The following is a 17,833-nucleotide window of genomic DNA, read 5'->3' on the forward strand; positions in this document are numbered from 1 at the left end:
GTGAACATCTAGAATAATAATTCAAACAATACTACATATTATTAGTAAAACAACTAAACAATGAAATACTAACAACAAATAAATAGCTCCTTCACGCCATAAAAAGCTAGTAAGTGAACCTTGAGTTTAGATGTGTGTTCCCAATAAGATCAAGAATGAGTTTCCAAGCTCAAGATAATGTTTAATTTGTCAGTTTCTTGTAGTCTTTCTCTTTGCTTGTGAATTACTGGATACGCTTACATCTTCAGGCCCCTTGAAGTATTCAAATAAAAATAATCTGAACCACTGCGTTCCTCAAACAGTGCTCGATGCAAAGTGGGGCATTGTGTATGGAAGTTGTATTCATAAAAGTTCACTTATTGTCTTGCAGGCAGTTCTGCCTAGGAGGGCCGACCCCACTGAGTTGAAAGCCATTTTTGAAAAGGTACGGTTTTACCTATGTATTTTTTGTTTTCCTCTTTTGTGTTTGCCTCTTATGATAAAAGCTTTTCACTTATCATTCGATTTATGTTTTTCTTTTTAAAAAAAAAAAATCAAATTCTAAGGCTCAGCGTGCGTCCTTGTGTCTATATCTGTTTTTCTCTTTACAGTATGCCAGCGTCAAGAAGAATGACGAGTGCTTCATGTCACCGCAGGACTTTGTGAGCCGTTTCCTCCATGCCCATACAGACATCCAGCTGTTGGACGAGGCCACGAAGCTGCTGGCTGGAGTGGTGGATCAGAAAAAAGATGGGTTAGTGCTCTGATGTTTCTCTTTTAATATTAAGTTTCACATAAATTAAGATGTTGGTACACTGTGAATTCGAAACCGAATTCATTAGATAATCCTTGCACCTTTGAGGATATACTTATGGGATAACTGCTATTATAAGTGGAATGATGTGTAACACATGATGTGATACAGGCCAAATATAGCAGTATGATTTTTTAGGGCTGTCAAAGTTAAACGCAAATTTGTTTTGCCACTAATTTCTTTAACGCATTAACGCAACCTGCGATTTTTAGGTTGTTGCAGGCTCAGTTTTAAAGCTAGAGGGAAGGCTGGATGTCATACTAGCTTTACGCTAAATAACGCTCCAAACATATGCTAAATTTTGGCGAGGAAAAACTGGCATGGCCATTTTCAAAGGGGTCCCTTGACCTCTGACCTCAAGATATGTGAATGAAAATGGGTTCTATGGGTACCCACGAGTCTCCCCTTTACAGACATGCCCACTTTATGATAATCACATGCAGTTTGGGGCAAGTCGTTGTCAGGTAAGCACACTGACATACTGTCAGCTGTTGTTGCCTGTTGGGCTTGAGTTTGCCATGTTATGATTTGAGCATATTTTTTATGCTAAATGCAGTACCTGTGAGGGTCTCTGGACAATATTTGTCATTGTTTTGTGTTGTTAATTGTTTTCCAATAATTATTATATACATACATTTGCATAAAGTATACATATTTGTCCACTCCCATATTGATAAGAGTATTAAATACTTGACAGATCTCCCTTAAAGGTTAATTTTGAACAGATAAAAAATGTGCGATTAATCATAATTAACCTTGGACAACCATGCGATTAATCGCTATTAGATATTTTAATCGATAGACAGCCCTAGTTTTTTTTTTACAAAAGGATGAAAATAGAGGATCAACAACAGTGTCTCATGAGGATTGTACTGTTTGAAAATATCTGGCAGAAGTTGCTGATCCGGCTGTGAAATTGCTATGCTGAGTCTTTGTTTAAGCCACAAATGTATCTCCTCTCATTAATATCGAGCCAACTGCTAAGTAGAAAGCTTATGAAAGACTCTTATCAAAGCTATCAGTGCATGTATTATTTATCCCTTTGATCTCGCGTGACTACCTTTCTAGTGTTATTTTGCATTTTACAAACAAACCTATGACTGAATCCTTTGGTGTAAAAAATTCACAGAGGGATGTTCATACTTGAATTATGTAGCAAAGAGACATCAAACCACCAAAGGCCCCTTTCAGGTGTTTCCTTCTTTGTAGATACTCCCCCAATTTCACACTTACTCCTCCCCCCATCCCCATCACCCCTGTTTTTCACATTAATATGTATGTATTTAATGATACATAATGATGGGTAATAAAATGTTAGGGTAAGTCAAAAAAGATAAAAAAAAAAAAAAAAACATTGCCATGGTAACCACCTGGGCTTCTACAAAGAGCAAAAGTGCACATGGCTGCGTAGCTTCATGTTATTACATCTGCTTTAAGGTGTGTGTGAGTGCATGTGTGTGTGTGTGTGTGTGTGAGATGGAGTAGTGGGGGTTTTGGAATTGGAAAAAGAGCGAGCAAGGCAACCTCATGCACGTGCACACACACATAAAAAACACACACATGCACTGTAATTGCCCGTGCTATTCAGGAGCACTCCGTTGCATTGTGCGGCTTTGGAGCAGGATAAATGGTGGCCGTGGCATCAGGGTAAATCTATTAGGAACCCATGGCCCAGGCTTTGTATCTAAACCTCATTTTGGTTTTGTGGAGGGAAATGGAAATGATATGGGGGCAAAACAGGGGAAAAAAAGTCTGTTTAGACCTAGGTTTAGATGTGATTCGTCTTTTTTTTTTTTTTACAGTTGACATTGTAAAGGCCTCATGATGCTCATACTTTGTGATGTGTTATTTTCCTCCTGAACTTTGATAGATAAATGATTCGACGAGACAAAGAGACTGTATGATTATTCCGCAAACCTGTGTCTCATGAACACAAAACAAATGGATATAAAAAAAAAAAGCAGAGATGCGGCAACATCAGCAGCACCGTCAGTGGTAGCTGGAAACACAAATGCATTGTTTTTCAAGCGCTCATCCGTGCAAACCTCATGAAAAGAACGGGGCGCAAGACAAAACAAACCACTTTAGTGACTGTATTTTCATCCGCCTCGCCCGATCTCATGCAAATATGTTTGTGAACAATAAGTTTTGGTTGGTACGTGAGCGTAGTGTGTTTGAAAGCTAGTGTGCCTGCTGCTGTTTTTGCCAGATAGGACTCCATTTCAACAAGATGAGCCAGGGGTAATAGATTTAGCAGGGGGTCGGATGGCAGGCAGCATGCTCGCTTACTTTTCTGTTGGAGTGTGTCTGTGTGAGAGAAATTTTACTTAGATGTGCCAGTGTGTGTTTTGAGTGTGTATGCGAGCGGTTTGGTGTGTATGTGTGGGGATGTAAACAGTGAAAATGCATTTGTCTGCCTCCCTGCGACTGTGTAAATCAGGGGATATAGTGACAGGCGTAACAATCTGTTATGTGGAAATCACTTTTCTCCCTCTTATTCTCGCGGCTCCCAGTGAGACAGAGAGACAGATAGATGAGATATAAGAGAGAGAGAATGAGAGACTTTGGAGGGTGGAGATGTCTCAATTTCCAGGAATCAAATGTTTTGTGTGTGTGCACTGACATACAGAGCTACGAGATGCTTTGAAGATTTTCACTCGACTTATTTATGTCCTCTTTTTTTCGCTTTCTTTGCATTCGTCTCACTTTCTTTACACCCGCTCACATACCATAATGCACTCTGAGCTCCCTCTATTTCGTTTTGGCTCCTTCCGGCTCCCTACCTTTCTGCTTCTCTATTCCTTCTTCCCTCTGATATTTTGATAGAAGCATCTGTTCAAGTGTGAAAAAAAACCCACTTCCCCCACGACTCTTGGAGGTTTGAAAAAAAAAACTTTGTTAAGGGAGCGTGCTGGGAAAATAGCAGTGTGCCAGCTGCTGTGGGTATTCTGGACTTGTACTGGTGGGTGTCCACTCTTAGAAACCAAACAGATACTGGCAGCTAGCACTCATCTTGGTGTGTGTTTTTGGGGTGTGTGTGTGTCTGTGTGCAAGCACGCTCTAGGTGGGTGGAAGGCTGTCAGTAACAATGCCAAGATGCCAGGGACAGGGGATTATTGAAGCCCCTCTAGGCCCCTCTCTCCCACTACTATCAACGAAGGAGAGCTGTCTTTCTATCAGCCGGGCCTAACCAACACCATGCATTTATGTTACTCGTAAACAATGTTTCCAAGCTTGGTTTTCGGTTCAGAGGAGTGTAGATGCCTGCTGAGAGGAGACAGAGATAAAAGCTGGGTGGCGAAGATAAGATAAAAACAAAAAAATATATAGGGTGGAGTTTTCGTGCCGGACCGACGTAGCGAAGACAGTTTAAATTGCATTGTATTGGCATCCTAACAGAAACATCATTCAGCTGTCATCTGTAGAGGCACATGCTAGAATCAGCCTTTGTTTATGTCTTGCCTGTTGTCTGATACATGTCATGGATATGTCTGCGACTGTTTAAAGATTTAACAAAATCCTGTTGAGTAAAGTAAGTACACAGCGCACTGAAGAGATGCCATACTGCAGTATCACATTAGCCCTGTCTCCGAAGTTCATCCCAGGCTGCGTACATGGATCGGGCAGCCCTGGACACATGCCATAGCAGTTGATGGTTGGGAGATGCCGTCGGTTGATTTGATTATTGAGTGTCTCGTTGGGGTTGGGTCTGCATAGCAAAAGCGATGGCTTCCCCCCCTCTCATGGTAATCATTTTGCAGCCGTCATGGCGCTGCTAATCAACCATCATAAGCTTCATCCCCGGCTACGGAGCTGTGTGTAAATGCTTACGAGTACGTGGAATGTTTCTCGTGTGTGTTATGGAGATGCCCCCTGGATCTTGTCTGGACTGCCTGGTCTAAACCATGGTCCAATCCCTTCATGATCAACAGCCCTCTCAGTTACACTAATATGCTGATTATCCACGTCTGGGAAAACACAGAGCAGCGTGCATGTAAATTGATGCGTGTGAAAAAGAAGACTTTTTCCCTCGGTTCAGTCTGGGAACACTAGTGCTCTCTCAGTTTTTGCACTACAGCTTTTTTTTTACCTGCTTAAACTCCTTTTATTAAACTCTCTGTGGTATAATGAGTGTACTATACGTCTGTCACAAAAGATTATTATTATTATTACTCCATTATTGGAGAGTTTGATAATATTCCAGCAGCGTGAGCGACGACGGTATTGGCATTGTTTTTAGCAGCGGATCCACGGTCGCAGCAGTGTGCTTTTGTGCCCCCTTCCACCTACTTGCCATCAGCAGGGCCCGCTCTTAAGAACTACCTGCTTAGTTAATAAAACAATTAGTCTTGCCTTTGAAACGACGGCTGATTTAATTTGACACCGAGGAGAACTGTATGCTCACTTTTATTCCCTTTCCATATTTCTCTTAGTTTCTCTTTTGCTCTCTCTCTCTCTCTCTCCAGCACACATCTATTATTTTCTGGAAGCATATTGATGCCATTATAACCAGTATGTTTTTACTAAAACCAAGTGTTCGTCGGTTGTGTTGACTGTTTTGACCTCATTGTGCTGTTTGCATGAACATTTTTGCAAACTGAAAAAAGGCCGTAATCTAAACATGCTTTTCTGGAAAAGTATAAGTTGCTCAGTTTTGATAGTTTTCTCAAGTTTTCTTTTATCAAAAGGATTTTTTAAATGTGTGAACAATCTCACCCCAGCTGTACTTTGTCCATATGTCACAAAAATGAATACCAAAGAATAGCCACTAGGGGATCATCAAATGGTAACTGCTGAGTGGCACAACGCAAAACAAAGTTCGGTCAGTCATCTTTTTCGGTAAAAGGAAAACTTTTTGGAATGCCCTACCAACGGAAATTAAAATACAACCTGACCTGAAAACGTTTAATGAAAAGATGAAACACTGGCTGAAACTAAACAAAACCTGTGATCACTGATTTCTGATTGGGAACATACATATGTAAATTGATCATAATGTACATTGTTGTATTATGTGATTTTATTTATGATGTGGTATAATGTATTTTTATTTTTTCTTAAAAGCCTAACCAGGGAGAAGGTCTTCAAATTAGCTACGGCTAGAAGTCTTATATACATTGCATCGGTTGCACTTTAATTAAGTGTAACAATGCCTACATGTATTGTCCCTGTCAAATTAATTAACTAATAACATAAACCTTAATCAGGTATCTCCACTAAGTTTATATTTCCCTTTTTCCTGGTATTATTTTGTGGTGCACAGTGTCTGTTTCATCTATACAGTACTTGTTTCAGCATATAAGTACATATAAGGATGCACATAAGCACCCACATATACCTGAACCACTCAGAATCCAAACAAACAACGTCTACATTTCATCAGTACCATAATTAATTAAAAATGTAATCATTGCACCCCCCCTCCTTCTCTGCACTCCCCCCCCCCCCTTTGGAAATTGAAATAGGTTTAATAGATGGATGCGCGGGGACCAATCATTAGTGTTGACCCCTCCTGTAATTATCAGAGCCATTTGTGAAATTCATAATGGACTTGTGGCAACTGTGAACCAGGGCCTAAATAAAGGCTTGGTCCAGTTCCCCACAGCAGGACTCTCCCACGGGAGCTCTCAGTGGGTTCACACAATAGCGATGTTTATGTTTATTTTTTTTCTTGTTAATAATGATGCATGTGGGCATTTGTGTTTACTATGGAGAGACAGCAGATCAAATAGTATTCATCAAAAACACTGATAAACTTGGATTGAGAGGCAGTGGTATAATTAGAAAACTAATCTGTCGTGTTTACTTTCAACTCATAGCTTCTGTTTCTGTGTCAAATTTGTTGCCCAGTTTAATTTTTTTTCCACCTTGGCTTCCCTTTCCTTCCTCTCTAAACTGCATATTGCATTACGTTTGTATTGAATGGAATTATATATCCTCCCAACTCTCCTGTCTACTTGTTTAAAATGGCACACTAAAATATAAAACTTCATATTTAATCATTTTTTTTCTGTTGGTGTAAAGTTGGCTCTGTCTATACCAGCTGCCAGCTCAGACTGGGAACACATACTGAGCTTTTTAAAATGTTTTATTTTCTTGCTGTCACACTCGATGAGTTTATGACATTACATATGGAATAACAGACTACTGGATAAAAGGCCTCTTGAATTGCGCGTAGCACAGATTGATAGGTTGTCTAAGTGTGCTGGTTTGCCACTGTGTGGCAGCAATTACAATGGAGTTTAATGCAGTGTTAAAATGGCTTGTTTTTTTTTATTTAATATGTCGTTTTCTTAGTGCAACTTCTTGTCTTTACTATGTATTATATGACTAAATGAATATCAGACTCTGTGTCTCACATGTGTAGCTGATTAAGTATTTATGCAGGGAACTTGAAACATGAATACCACATTAATAAATCAACTCAAATGACAGCATTTAGCAGTCTATCACAGTCCTACCTATCCTCTTTCTTTCTACCCTTCTCTCAGGTTGATCTCCTTTCAGGAGTTTGTTGCGTTCGAGTCGGTCCTGTGTGCCCCGGACTCCCTCTTCATGGTTGCCTTCCTGCTGTTTGATAAAGCAGGCAGTGGAATGACCAGTTTTGGTGAGTAACTCTGCCTCTGATTTCTTTATTTTATGATACAATAATACTGTAGTCAAGTTTGCAGAGAGAGAGTCTTACTGAACCATTAGCATGTACGGTAGATGCTGTTATGTGCTTGTCCTTGAAATGTACAAACCCTAGAAAATGCATGATCACTTATGTTACATAAAGACATTTCTTGCTCATTTTTTTATACTGGTATTGTAGTATTTTATATCTTGTCCTCCGCTGTTCAGGGAACATTGTTTTCCCATATATACTGCAGGTCTTTTACTTTTTCTTTATGTAATCTCTCTTAAGATAGCAGTCATACTACCTTCTCGGTGGTTAATCGGGGAAACCAAGTTGTGGAGATAACGCATCTTCTTACTTTATAAAATATTTTTTCATTGTTGATTAATCTGTTGATTATTTTCTTGATTAATCGATTAGTTGTTTCGTCTATAAAATGTCAGAAAATGGTGAAAAATGTTGATCAGTGTTTCCCAAAGCCCAAGATGACGTCCTCAAATGTCTTGTTTTGTCCACAACTCAAAGATGTTCAGTTTACTGTCAAAGAGGAGTAAAGAAACCAGAAAATATTCACATTTAAGAAGCTGGAATCAGAGAATTTTCACGTTTTTTTTCTTAAAAAATTCTCAAACCAATTAATCGATTATCAAAATAGTTGGCGATTAATTTAATAATTGACAACTAATTGATTAATCGTTGCAGCTCTATCTAATAACTCTATGTAATGTTATTATGTAAGTTCAAGTCTCAACACTGCTTTTGTTTCTTTGCATTTGACATTTAACAAATACTTATTCAGCCTATCCCGAAAGAGCTCTAAGCTCCTCTTAAATGCACCACTGGAGAAGTTTCCATACAAACTCCTCGTTTGTTTATGTGAGGGTCTGACCTCCTGACCTCATCTTTTCTGTTATGGTTGCATCCACAAACAAAAATACTGTACGCGGGTACTGTATCTTGTCTGCAAAGAAGATGAGGTTAGGTTTGGAGGTGGAGAGGGCTGGTGGCAACTAAAGGATAGAGGTGAAGATGGAGGAGGGGGTGGGTAGCTCAATGTGTGTGCATGATTGGCACCATTACTCTGGTGCCTGGTAGCTCCGAGGTGAAGACATTTGTACTCGTTGCTTATTTCACATTTGCCTAATTGATTTAAACAAGTCTAATGCCAGCCTTCTGTAGGTGTGCGAGGCGTTAGCGCATTAGGCTTGATTTGAAATGCAGCGCACACATCCCCGCTCACAAACAGGGAAGAGTAAGTGAATTTCATTTTAATTGTTGCTGTCGACAGGGTGCAAGATCATCGCGGGTGATTATATATGCACATATGTAAATTTTCATATTTAAAAGGATCAATTAGAGTGACGTTGTCTTGGTGGCAATTAAAAGGTCTGCTGTTTTTCTGCTTCTCCCAAAGGTTAATGAATATCCCAATGCCTGCGAGTTATGAGACTCACATACAAGTGGAAAATTACATGAAAAACATACCACACACATCATGCCATGCACAAACACTGACTACACTGTCTGTGCCACTTGTATCGGGCAACCATTTCACCAAAAGCAAAAAACTTGTGACTTAGATTTTACAGTTGTCAGAGTTGCTTTATCGTAATACATTACAGAATTCTCCCTTTTTCTCAGATTAAAGAGCCTCACCAAGGCACAAAATATCTTTATGACCTATTAAAAACATTAATAGCTGAAGCTTACGTCGCATTAAAGGCCCGTTTGTTTGCTCATGCAATAAATGTCTGTACTCTGATTTCTTTTTATTTCATTTTTTTCTATAAAGCCACTTTTATTTGATAATAACCTGAGTAATTTCTGTTAAGCACAGGCGGCACAGTGCTCAGAATTCTTAGCACTTAAAAAAATAAATGCGTAATTTGGTGGAATGTCGAGTTCATAAAAATTGCAACGTAACATGGCATGTGAAATGCAGTTGTGCGTCAGAAAAAAACTAAAGAGGACTGAGTGTTGACAGGTCTATAAAAGCTGATAATATAAACGGCGGGCTCTGGAGCGGCCTCTCCTTTAAAGAGTTAAAGGCTGTATATTTATTGCCTCATTAAAGTGTAAAAAAAACAATGCACAAGCTGTCTTCCTTCAGAAGGTAAGGCTGAGCTGAAGTAAATATCACCTTTCTCTTTCTCTCTTTTTTTCCTCCCTGTCTGTCTTTATAAAAAAAATTGTTTCTTTCCTCCTTTCCTTTCTGCACTCGTTCAGCGCGGCTTGTTTGGTAATAAGAAACAGGTCGCTCTATTGGTTTGTTTTTGTTTCTTTAGTAAGGCTGTAATTTAGGACTCATGTTCAGTGTCTCTCCACTCCGCTGGCTGCAGAGGCTTAGAGGGTTCAGGCAGAGGAACACAAGTGAGAAGAAAAGGCTTTTCCCTCTGAATACAGAGCCTCCACAGCTCAAACAAGTCCTGCCATGTGTCATTCAAGACTGATTAAGAGTTGAGCAACTTAAGTCTCAATCAGAGCAGAATTGTGTTCTGGAGATTGACGTTGACATTTTGTCACAAACAGTCACAGGCATTTTTTTTTTTCCTAAATCAAATAATTACTAATGTTAACCACAAGATAGGAAACACATGCTGCTTGTTAAGACCCACAAGACTTTGTACCGACAGATTTTAGGTCTTTATTAGAGCAAACTAAAAGAGGAAGAAGTATTTGATAATTGTTTGTTATGAAAACATGCACATACAGAAAAGAGAATATGGAGGTGAAGGCCTTATACTGTACATGGTTAATGTATGGGCATTAGCCTTAAAAGTGGGTTGTAATCTGTAAAACCTAAACAGAACTGTTATTCTATAATTGTAATGGATTTGAAGAAAAACTGTTTTGTTTTAGCCTCATTGCTTGCTGATTTTTGTTTAAATCTGTCTATATTTTACATACACCAGCACAGGAAATCAGTGGTAGATTGTAACTAGTGCTTCCATTTTATGTTACTTACATAATATGGTTGAAATTAGCTCCAGCTTGACTAGTTACGACAGTAAAATGTTACTTAAACATTAATGCATAAGTAAAAAAAAAAAAATCTAATTATATTATGTATAACAATCACATGGGCTTTTTGTTTCTATAACAAATAATAACTTTTGATACTTTAAGTACATTTTGCTGATACTACCTCAGTAGGCCTTTTAGATTTTATTTGTTTACACGTTTAAAAAAGGTACAAGTTGTCAACAAATGTGATGAGGTGCAAAAAACCCTGAGAGGGGCTTGATCAGGGCACTCTCCAGTAGTAGAGCAGTGCAGTAAAAAGATAAGATTACACACCCTAGCAGACATCCGTACATGCAAGTAGACAAAGAGATGAAATAGAGTTAAGATTGACATTATTATATCATCAATAAAAACTCATTATTAGTAAGCAATTTACAGAGATAATCCATAAGGAAAACATTTGGGAGATAAAAACAAACCTTTAACGGCTTTCTTAAATTGTTCTGGTGAAAACTTTAAAATATGAGATGGCGTTACCGAACCTTAAAATTAAACTGAACTGTAACTGAGATGTTCGACACAAAGGAGGTCTGAGTTTGTAGTTATTTTGAGTTGAATAATTGTGGAATTGTTGATTATAGGAATATATAATAAATATATTTATATAATAAAGCCATCTGAAGTTTGTTAACTTGATAACCACTGAAGATGCCGGACTGGAAAAACAAAGGTTGAGATGAATGAGTTTGATGTACACAGTTAATAATTCTTAATGCTTGTTTCTGAAGACGAAAAATAGGGAGTACCGTTACGTCAATGCAGGACTTTTACTTGTAACGGAGTATTTTTACAGCTATATTGCTACTTTTACTTAAGAGAAAGATCTGATCTTCCTCTAATTCTGCTACACTGCCGTAATGGAGTTGTTGCATCTTGTTATTAGGCTGTCAAATTGCATCTTTTCATCTTTTTCTTCTCTTTATTAAAGCGGCATCTCGTCTCTCTTTTTGTCTCCTCCGCAGAGGATGTGAAGCAGGTCTTCAGCCAGACCACCATCCACCAGCACATCCCCTTTAACTGGGACTGCGAGTTCATTCGGCTGCACTTTGGCACACAGAGGGACAGGCAGCTCGGCTACGGAGAGTTCACCCAGTTTCTCCTGGTAGGTTTCGTGTCGATCACCTCCTCTCCTCGTCTCTCGCCAGTGCCATTTTTTTTCCCACGCTTGCGGACATGAAATCTTATTCTTTGTTTTTCCTCTTTGTCTTTCTGCGTTTCTGTCTTTTGTCTCTTTCCGTTGTCCAGTGACCATCAATAATAGTCAATAAATCTGTATCAGGCAGTTATGTGCCTGTACACATTGCTTTATCCTCACATGTTGTTTACAGGCTGTTGATACAATCCTGTCATCTAACTGTATTGTTGCTTATCTAAGCTTGGCCAGACGAAGGTGCACGACACACACAGGTTTTCCCGATCCCTCTCAAACACAGCCCTCCATATTGACCAGATTAGTCATTAATGAAACACTGAGGTTATATATTTGGGACTATTTTTTGGCATTTGTTTTCCATTAGCTGACGTATACACCTAACATTACTCTGAAGCAGGTAGAGACGCAGTTCTACCTCCATAAATAGTATAGCTGGAATATTCCTAGTGTATTTGTGGTGTGTGAGCCATTTTCCAATATGATGTCTAGACTTAAATCAGGCCTAAGCAGGGAGAGGTGGTGGTGGGGGTAGGAGAGAGGGCCGGAGCGGTGCCAAGTTTGCATCCACACTCACCATGTATCTGAATGAGCTTTTTATATTGCACTTAACTTAGACCAGATGGCTTACACACAGTGGGCAGCAGCGCATTGGATATTGAGACATTGTTATATGTGCGTGCGTCCTTGTGTGTGTGAAACATACAGTATGTGTGTCTGTACATGTGTGCGTGTTTATCTTAACTTATCTGCGTTTACCGTGTATGTGTGAGCAGTGGCATGCAAGCTTTGTGTGTCGGTGTTTGTGTGTGCTTTGTTTTTGTGCGTGTGTGCATGTGTACAAGTCTGTGGCGCTGCGGCCAGGAGACGCTGTACTTTTTGCATTGACAGCGTGCCCAGTCCTTTCCCAGTCAGTCACTCAGTGGTTTCCAGCTCCTCACAGCAGCCAGTCGCACTCATTGCTCAATATAAAATGCACATTTCCTGCTTGCACTCTCTGATCATTTCTCATAGCTTTTGATTCATGCCTTAATAAATGGCAGAAAAAGTGAATTTCACGTTATTGCAGAGATATTGAACAGAGAATTTATTTAAAGCGTTGGAAATATCCTGCTTTTCATCTTTTTATCTCGCTTCTCTAGTCAACAAATATTCATAAAAATATATAATAATATGATTTTATCTTGAGAGGTCTAATGTTATCTTGGGTTCTATTATAGTGTGTCACATTAATAAGACACATTAATATTACTGTGATGGTGTGTATCTTACTGCAATTACAGTACTTAGGTACAAGTAGAATTGAGGTATTGGCAGTTCACTCTTCCAGTGTGTTATCAGCGACTCCAGTGATTGATGACAGGGCAATTAGGAAAGGTACAACAACATTTCCTGAACCAGAATTCAAACCTGTGCAATTACTACATACTCTGTGATTGCACTACTACCCAACGCTGTTGTGATACTTTTGTTTCGTAAGCATTCGTAAATGTCAGCCGGAGAAAAAAAAAAAAAAGTTTACGCAGCTATAAAAGTTGACAGAGAGTTGTGAAAGCCAGCACACTCTTGCACATACACACTCCATATTCTAAATATTTTTCAGTTATTTTTATAATTCCCTACCACCCAGCTTTCCCCCCCAAGAATGTTCCCATCCTTTATTTCCTCCCCTTCCTGCCGTACATGCATGTGTTTATTGTTTTTTTTTTTCTGCCATTGTAACCACGCCACTGCCAGATGCTCACAAGATGGGATTATCGGGGAAAACGTTTGCGCCGCATATTTCTCACAAGGGCTCTCTCTGGCCAATTACTGTCTTGATGGAAGCCAGAGATTCTCACCAATTACATGCATTTTTCCCGTCTCACGCGTGGACGCTGGCCAAGGCTCAGCTCGCGCTGTCGGCGTGGTGTTGTCTCTGGCAAATGGTATTACCGATGTCCAGAGAAGTGGCACACACTAGTAGCCCATATTATGAATCCTGGCAAGTAAAGGGCTTGAATTACATGGAGGGGACACCACATGTCCCACTTCGTTGCTAAGCTCTCAAAAAAAAAAAGTGAATTGTTGGCATTGCTCGGATTTTAAAAGTCCCAATTATATGTTTGACTCTCCCAAGAATCAGTGGGCAGCCCTGAACATCACTATAGAGGGCTCACATGTAAATAGGCAGTTGTGCTTCTCCTTGTATAGCTTTAGCCCTGATGAGAAGCAGAGATTGGAGAAGAGAGATACAATCCTGCTGTACTCATATCTATTGTTTAAGTTTTAATGAGAGGGGGGGAAAGAATCACAGCCATTGAAAACAAACAGAGGTGGCTTGTCATGAGTTCTTATTCTCATCCAAGGACAATTAAAGTGACTGCAAATGCCTCGGCGGTCTCTTGTTGGCTGTCTTAAGCCCTCAGCTTTATGTCTCCTGCCTCCCAAATAAAAACCATGTCCCTGAAACACACATACAGTTGCAACAAGTTAAGGTTTTAAGAGGCTGAGACTATAAACTGCTCCGTCCGCCTGGACCACAGTTGTTTTGTTGCTCTGTGTGGTTCGTGTGTGGCTTTCGACTTGTCCAGAGAAACAGGATCAAATTTTTTTTCCGTCATTTACAGATGGACACAAACACAAAGATAAATGCTCAACCTTATTTTTGCACACAGTCATGCATGCAAAACATCATCTTCTTCACTTTCCTTTTTTTGTTTTGACTTTAAATACTCAGCTCTCCTCCTCCCTTCCCTCTTCCCAGTTTATTCCACACCAAAGTGTTTTGACCTACTCACAACTGACCGGAGAAGTGAGTCACGACACTCGGGATGCTGACACCAAAATATCTCACCTTATTTACCTGGGGAGTGTTTACACGTGTCAATCTCTCTTCGTTTCCTTGCCTTCCACTCACTTATACACTCTCCGGAGCCCCTGCTGCGCTCATAGGTGATACTGACACATGGCTGCTACATTTGCTGTTTTTTTTTTGCAAATCTGGCTCTTTTGTTGCAATGTCTATTCTTACTCCCCTCCGGTCTCCACTCAGCTTTGTGTAAATGTCACTCTTTCCCCAGTCGTTTCTCTTGGGTGCCGCAAATTTAGAGTTCGATCAGTTATGCTGTCAGTGAAATATCACTCAAATTCAACACAACAATAAGTCATAGCCTCATAGGGTTTTGTGTTGTGGTAATACCACTTTTTATCCGTTTATAACAATAACATCTGAATCAATCAATTGAATAATGCCATGCATGTTCAGGATTTAGTCAGTCCCCCTTCAGCACTTTTTGTCCGACGTGTATGACTTGAAAAAAAATGTCCATTCTTCTTGGATAAATTGATAAATGTTTATTTTGAACTGAATTATTAACTTTTTGTACTAAAACTACTAGCCAGTACTTACTTTAAGAAATTTAAAAAACATTATTCCTTTTTTTTCCTACACTAAAGTTTGACATATTTTCATTCTTTATACATGTTCCTTTTGGATGTAATCTTTTATAATCTCTAGTTTTAGGACGTTTATGAGATTATATGTGCAATAAATTAACTTAATATTTAAATTTAAATTCTTTTTATTTTTAAATAGAGACAAATTGCATAGTCTTGCACTAAATGCATGTAGAGCTGCAACTAACAATTATTTTCATTATTAATTAATCCACTGATTATTCTTTTAAATTAATTGATTAATCTTTTGGTCTATAAGATTTCAGAAAATGGTGAAAAATACCAATTACGATTTCTCATCATGCACGCCGACATATTCAAATTGCTTGTTATTCAGTGTATTATCACAGAACCAAAAGAAAAGCAAGAAATCCACACTGGAAAGCGGGGATTTAGTCATTTTTGTTAATCTTCTGTTGATCCATTATTTGACTAATTGTTTCAGCTTTACGTATATGTGGGAAATTGCAAAAGAGAATTCAGAAAAGCTCTTTAAAAACTCATGCATGAATGTTTCAGTTGAGTAAAAGCATTGATATGTACTTCACAGCTTGTATTGGTCATTTAGTTTGTTGCTATTGTGTCAGAAACCTCATGAATAAGAATAGAAGAAGAAGAACTCTGGATTTTTTGCCTCATTGATTTTTTGACCTAAAGGCCATGATACACTGCGAGTGAGTCAACAGCCAAAGCAACTAGTTTCAGCTCGCTGCCCTCAAGCTTATGGCTGTTTTTCCATAATTATTATTCTTCTGATATCGCTGTCTTTTGCTGTAACCAAGTTTTTTTGTTGTAAGATAGAGGAAGCATCGGTGGTTTGTTTACAGCCTCTCTCTGTAGACTTGTGGTTGCAGGTACCGATAATGGCTGCTAATTTCAGAGGCCTTGCGGGATATGTGTCCCCACCGCAGCCGGCTGTTGTCCCTGTGGACCTTTGTGTGTACGCGTGTGCAAGAAGGGAGACAAAGTGAGCAGTTGGGTGATTAGCTGTCTTGCCTGTGTGTGCACGTCTGGGTGTGTATGTTTGTATGTTTCTCCCTCAAGTGGGTTTAATGGGGATTTGGGGAGGGTGTGAAAAGCCCAAGCGAAACCTCACAGTAGGCAAAGCCGCTGTTGGGAGAGGAGGCGAGCGTGAAGCCCGGCCAAACGCTGGCTCCCCCGTAACTGAGAGGGGGAGACGGCGCCAGGGGGCCCATCAAAGCAAACGTTGTGTTTTTATGCATACGTGTTTATATGAGCGAGTTTATGTGGATTTTAATTTATGAAGGCAACTTAAAGAGGTGTATGACCCACATACGTGTCCAATAATACGCATTCACTGTATGATCTAACACCTACACGTCCCTCCTCTCCTCCCTCCGCCAGGAGATGCAGCTGGAACATGCGCGGCAGGCTTTCATCCAGCGGGACCAAGCCCACAGCGGCTCCATCTCATCCCTGGACTTCAGGGACATCATGGTCACCATCCGGCCGCACATGCTCACATCCTTCGTGGAGGAATGCCTTGTGGCGGTGGGTTTTTTGTTTGGCTCCACAATTCTCTCTCTCCATTTGTTTTACTGTCATCCACAAGAGCCAAAGTTGGGCTGGTTAAAAATAGTGAGATCGGTCACTGTTGTACACCTGGAACTAATGACACGTTGTCTTTAAATGTTCAGAAAATGTTGTACAAATTGGGTGTGCTTTATTCAACATCACCTAAGGGATGAATTGGGTAACTGCAAAACTGCGATCATTTTATCTCACATCATAGCTGTGATTTTTATCATGGTACCGGTGAATCAACATCTATATTCATCATGTGTTAGCGATGTTGTGATATAATAAAGTATCTATATATTAAACAACATCTTTGTAAGATGACGCACACTTTGGGATTTCAGAAACAAACACAATGTTAAGGAGAGCCTCTATATTTATACTTTCTAAGCAATGTTTGCCACTGATTCAGTTGCTAATGCTAGCTAGGAAGGCGAGCAACCCAACATTACTGTATTTTCCATAAAAGGGTTAAAGGCAACACTATTTTCTTCCATCTCGCCACCTCTTTCTGGTCTTTTCCCTTCCCTATGTTCATTTCTTTCTCTCACACCCCCACAACCAAACGTCGTGGCTTTCTCTTTCCCTCCAGCTGTCCATCTCTTATTTCTTCCTCTTCCTCTTTACCTTTTTCTGTCACCTCTCATCTGTCCTCTTTCTTTTTTTTCCCTCCCTTCATTTTTTTTCTCCCTCTCTCTCAACCGCCCCTCTTTCTCTCCCTCCCTCCCCCGTGTCTCTGTCTCTCTCCCAACATGTCATTAAGTCTAACCTCTCTGGCAGTGTCAAAGCCATGCAGGCCAGCTGAATGGGAAGATAGAGACAGAGATAGATGGGAGACTGGAGCTTTACAGTCCATCATCTTTGCCTGTGTGTGTTTGTGCGTGAGCATCCGTGCGTGTGCGCGCGCTCTTTATTTGTTTTGAACTCTGAGATGTTTGTCTTTTTTATATCTTGTCTTTTCTTTATGTGTGTTAGTGTTTTTGTTGCGCGTGTGCGAGCCTTGCGTCTGTGTCCATGCCTTGCCCCATTTCATAAACACCTTGTAGACTCTGTCATTTTCTCTGCTGTGTTTACCTCACCGACCAGACATCTTGGTGTGCTGTTAGTAAACTCTCTCTCACACACACACACACACACACACACACACACACACACACACACACACATACTCATGTGCACACACACATATCAAAAAGCCCATAAACACTGCAGACACATTAAAGGCGGTATTATGGCGGAACACAAACAGTGAAACGGCAACCTTTAATTC

General features: G+C 39.8%; 1 protein-coding gene across 1 annotated transcript in view; it reads left to right on the forward strand.

Annotated features, from left to right (window-relative positions):
• Positions 1 to 17,833, forward strand: part of LOC119502748 (calcium-binding mitochondrial carrier protein Aralar2) — a 53,174-nt gene that overhangs the window by 1,800 nt on the left and 33,541 nt on the right. Inside the window, exons 2-6 of the mRNA XM_037793922.1 lie at positions 371 to 424; positions 591 to 733; positions 7,285 to 7,400; positions 11,399 to 11,538; positions 16,390 to 16,536. Of these exons, the coding sequence (XP_037649850.1) occupies positions 371 to 424; positions 591 to 733; positions 7,285 to 7,400; positions 11,399 to 11,538; positions 16,390 to 16,536 (600 nt within the window). The remainder of the gene's footprint in view (positions 1 to 370; positions 425 to 590; positions 734 to 7,284; positions 7,401 to 11,398; positions 11,539 to 16,389; positions 16,537 to 17,833) is intronic.

The sequence above is a fragment of the Sebastes umbrosus genome, chromosome 15 (genome assembly GCF_015220745.1).
Source record: "Sebastes umbrosus isolate fSebUmb1 chromosome 15, fSebUmb1.pri, whole genome shotgun sequence".
NCBI lineage: Eukaryota > Metazoa > Chordata > Actinopteri > Perciformes > Sebastidae > Sebastes > Sebastes umbrosus.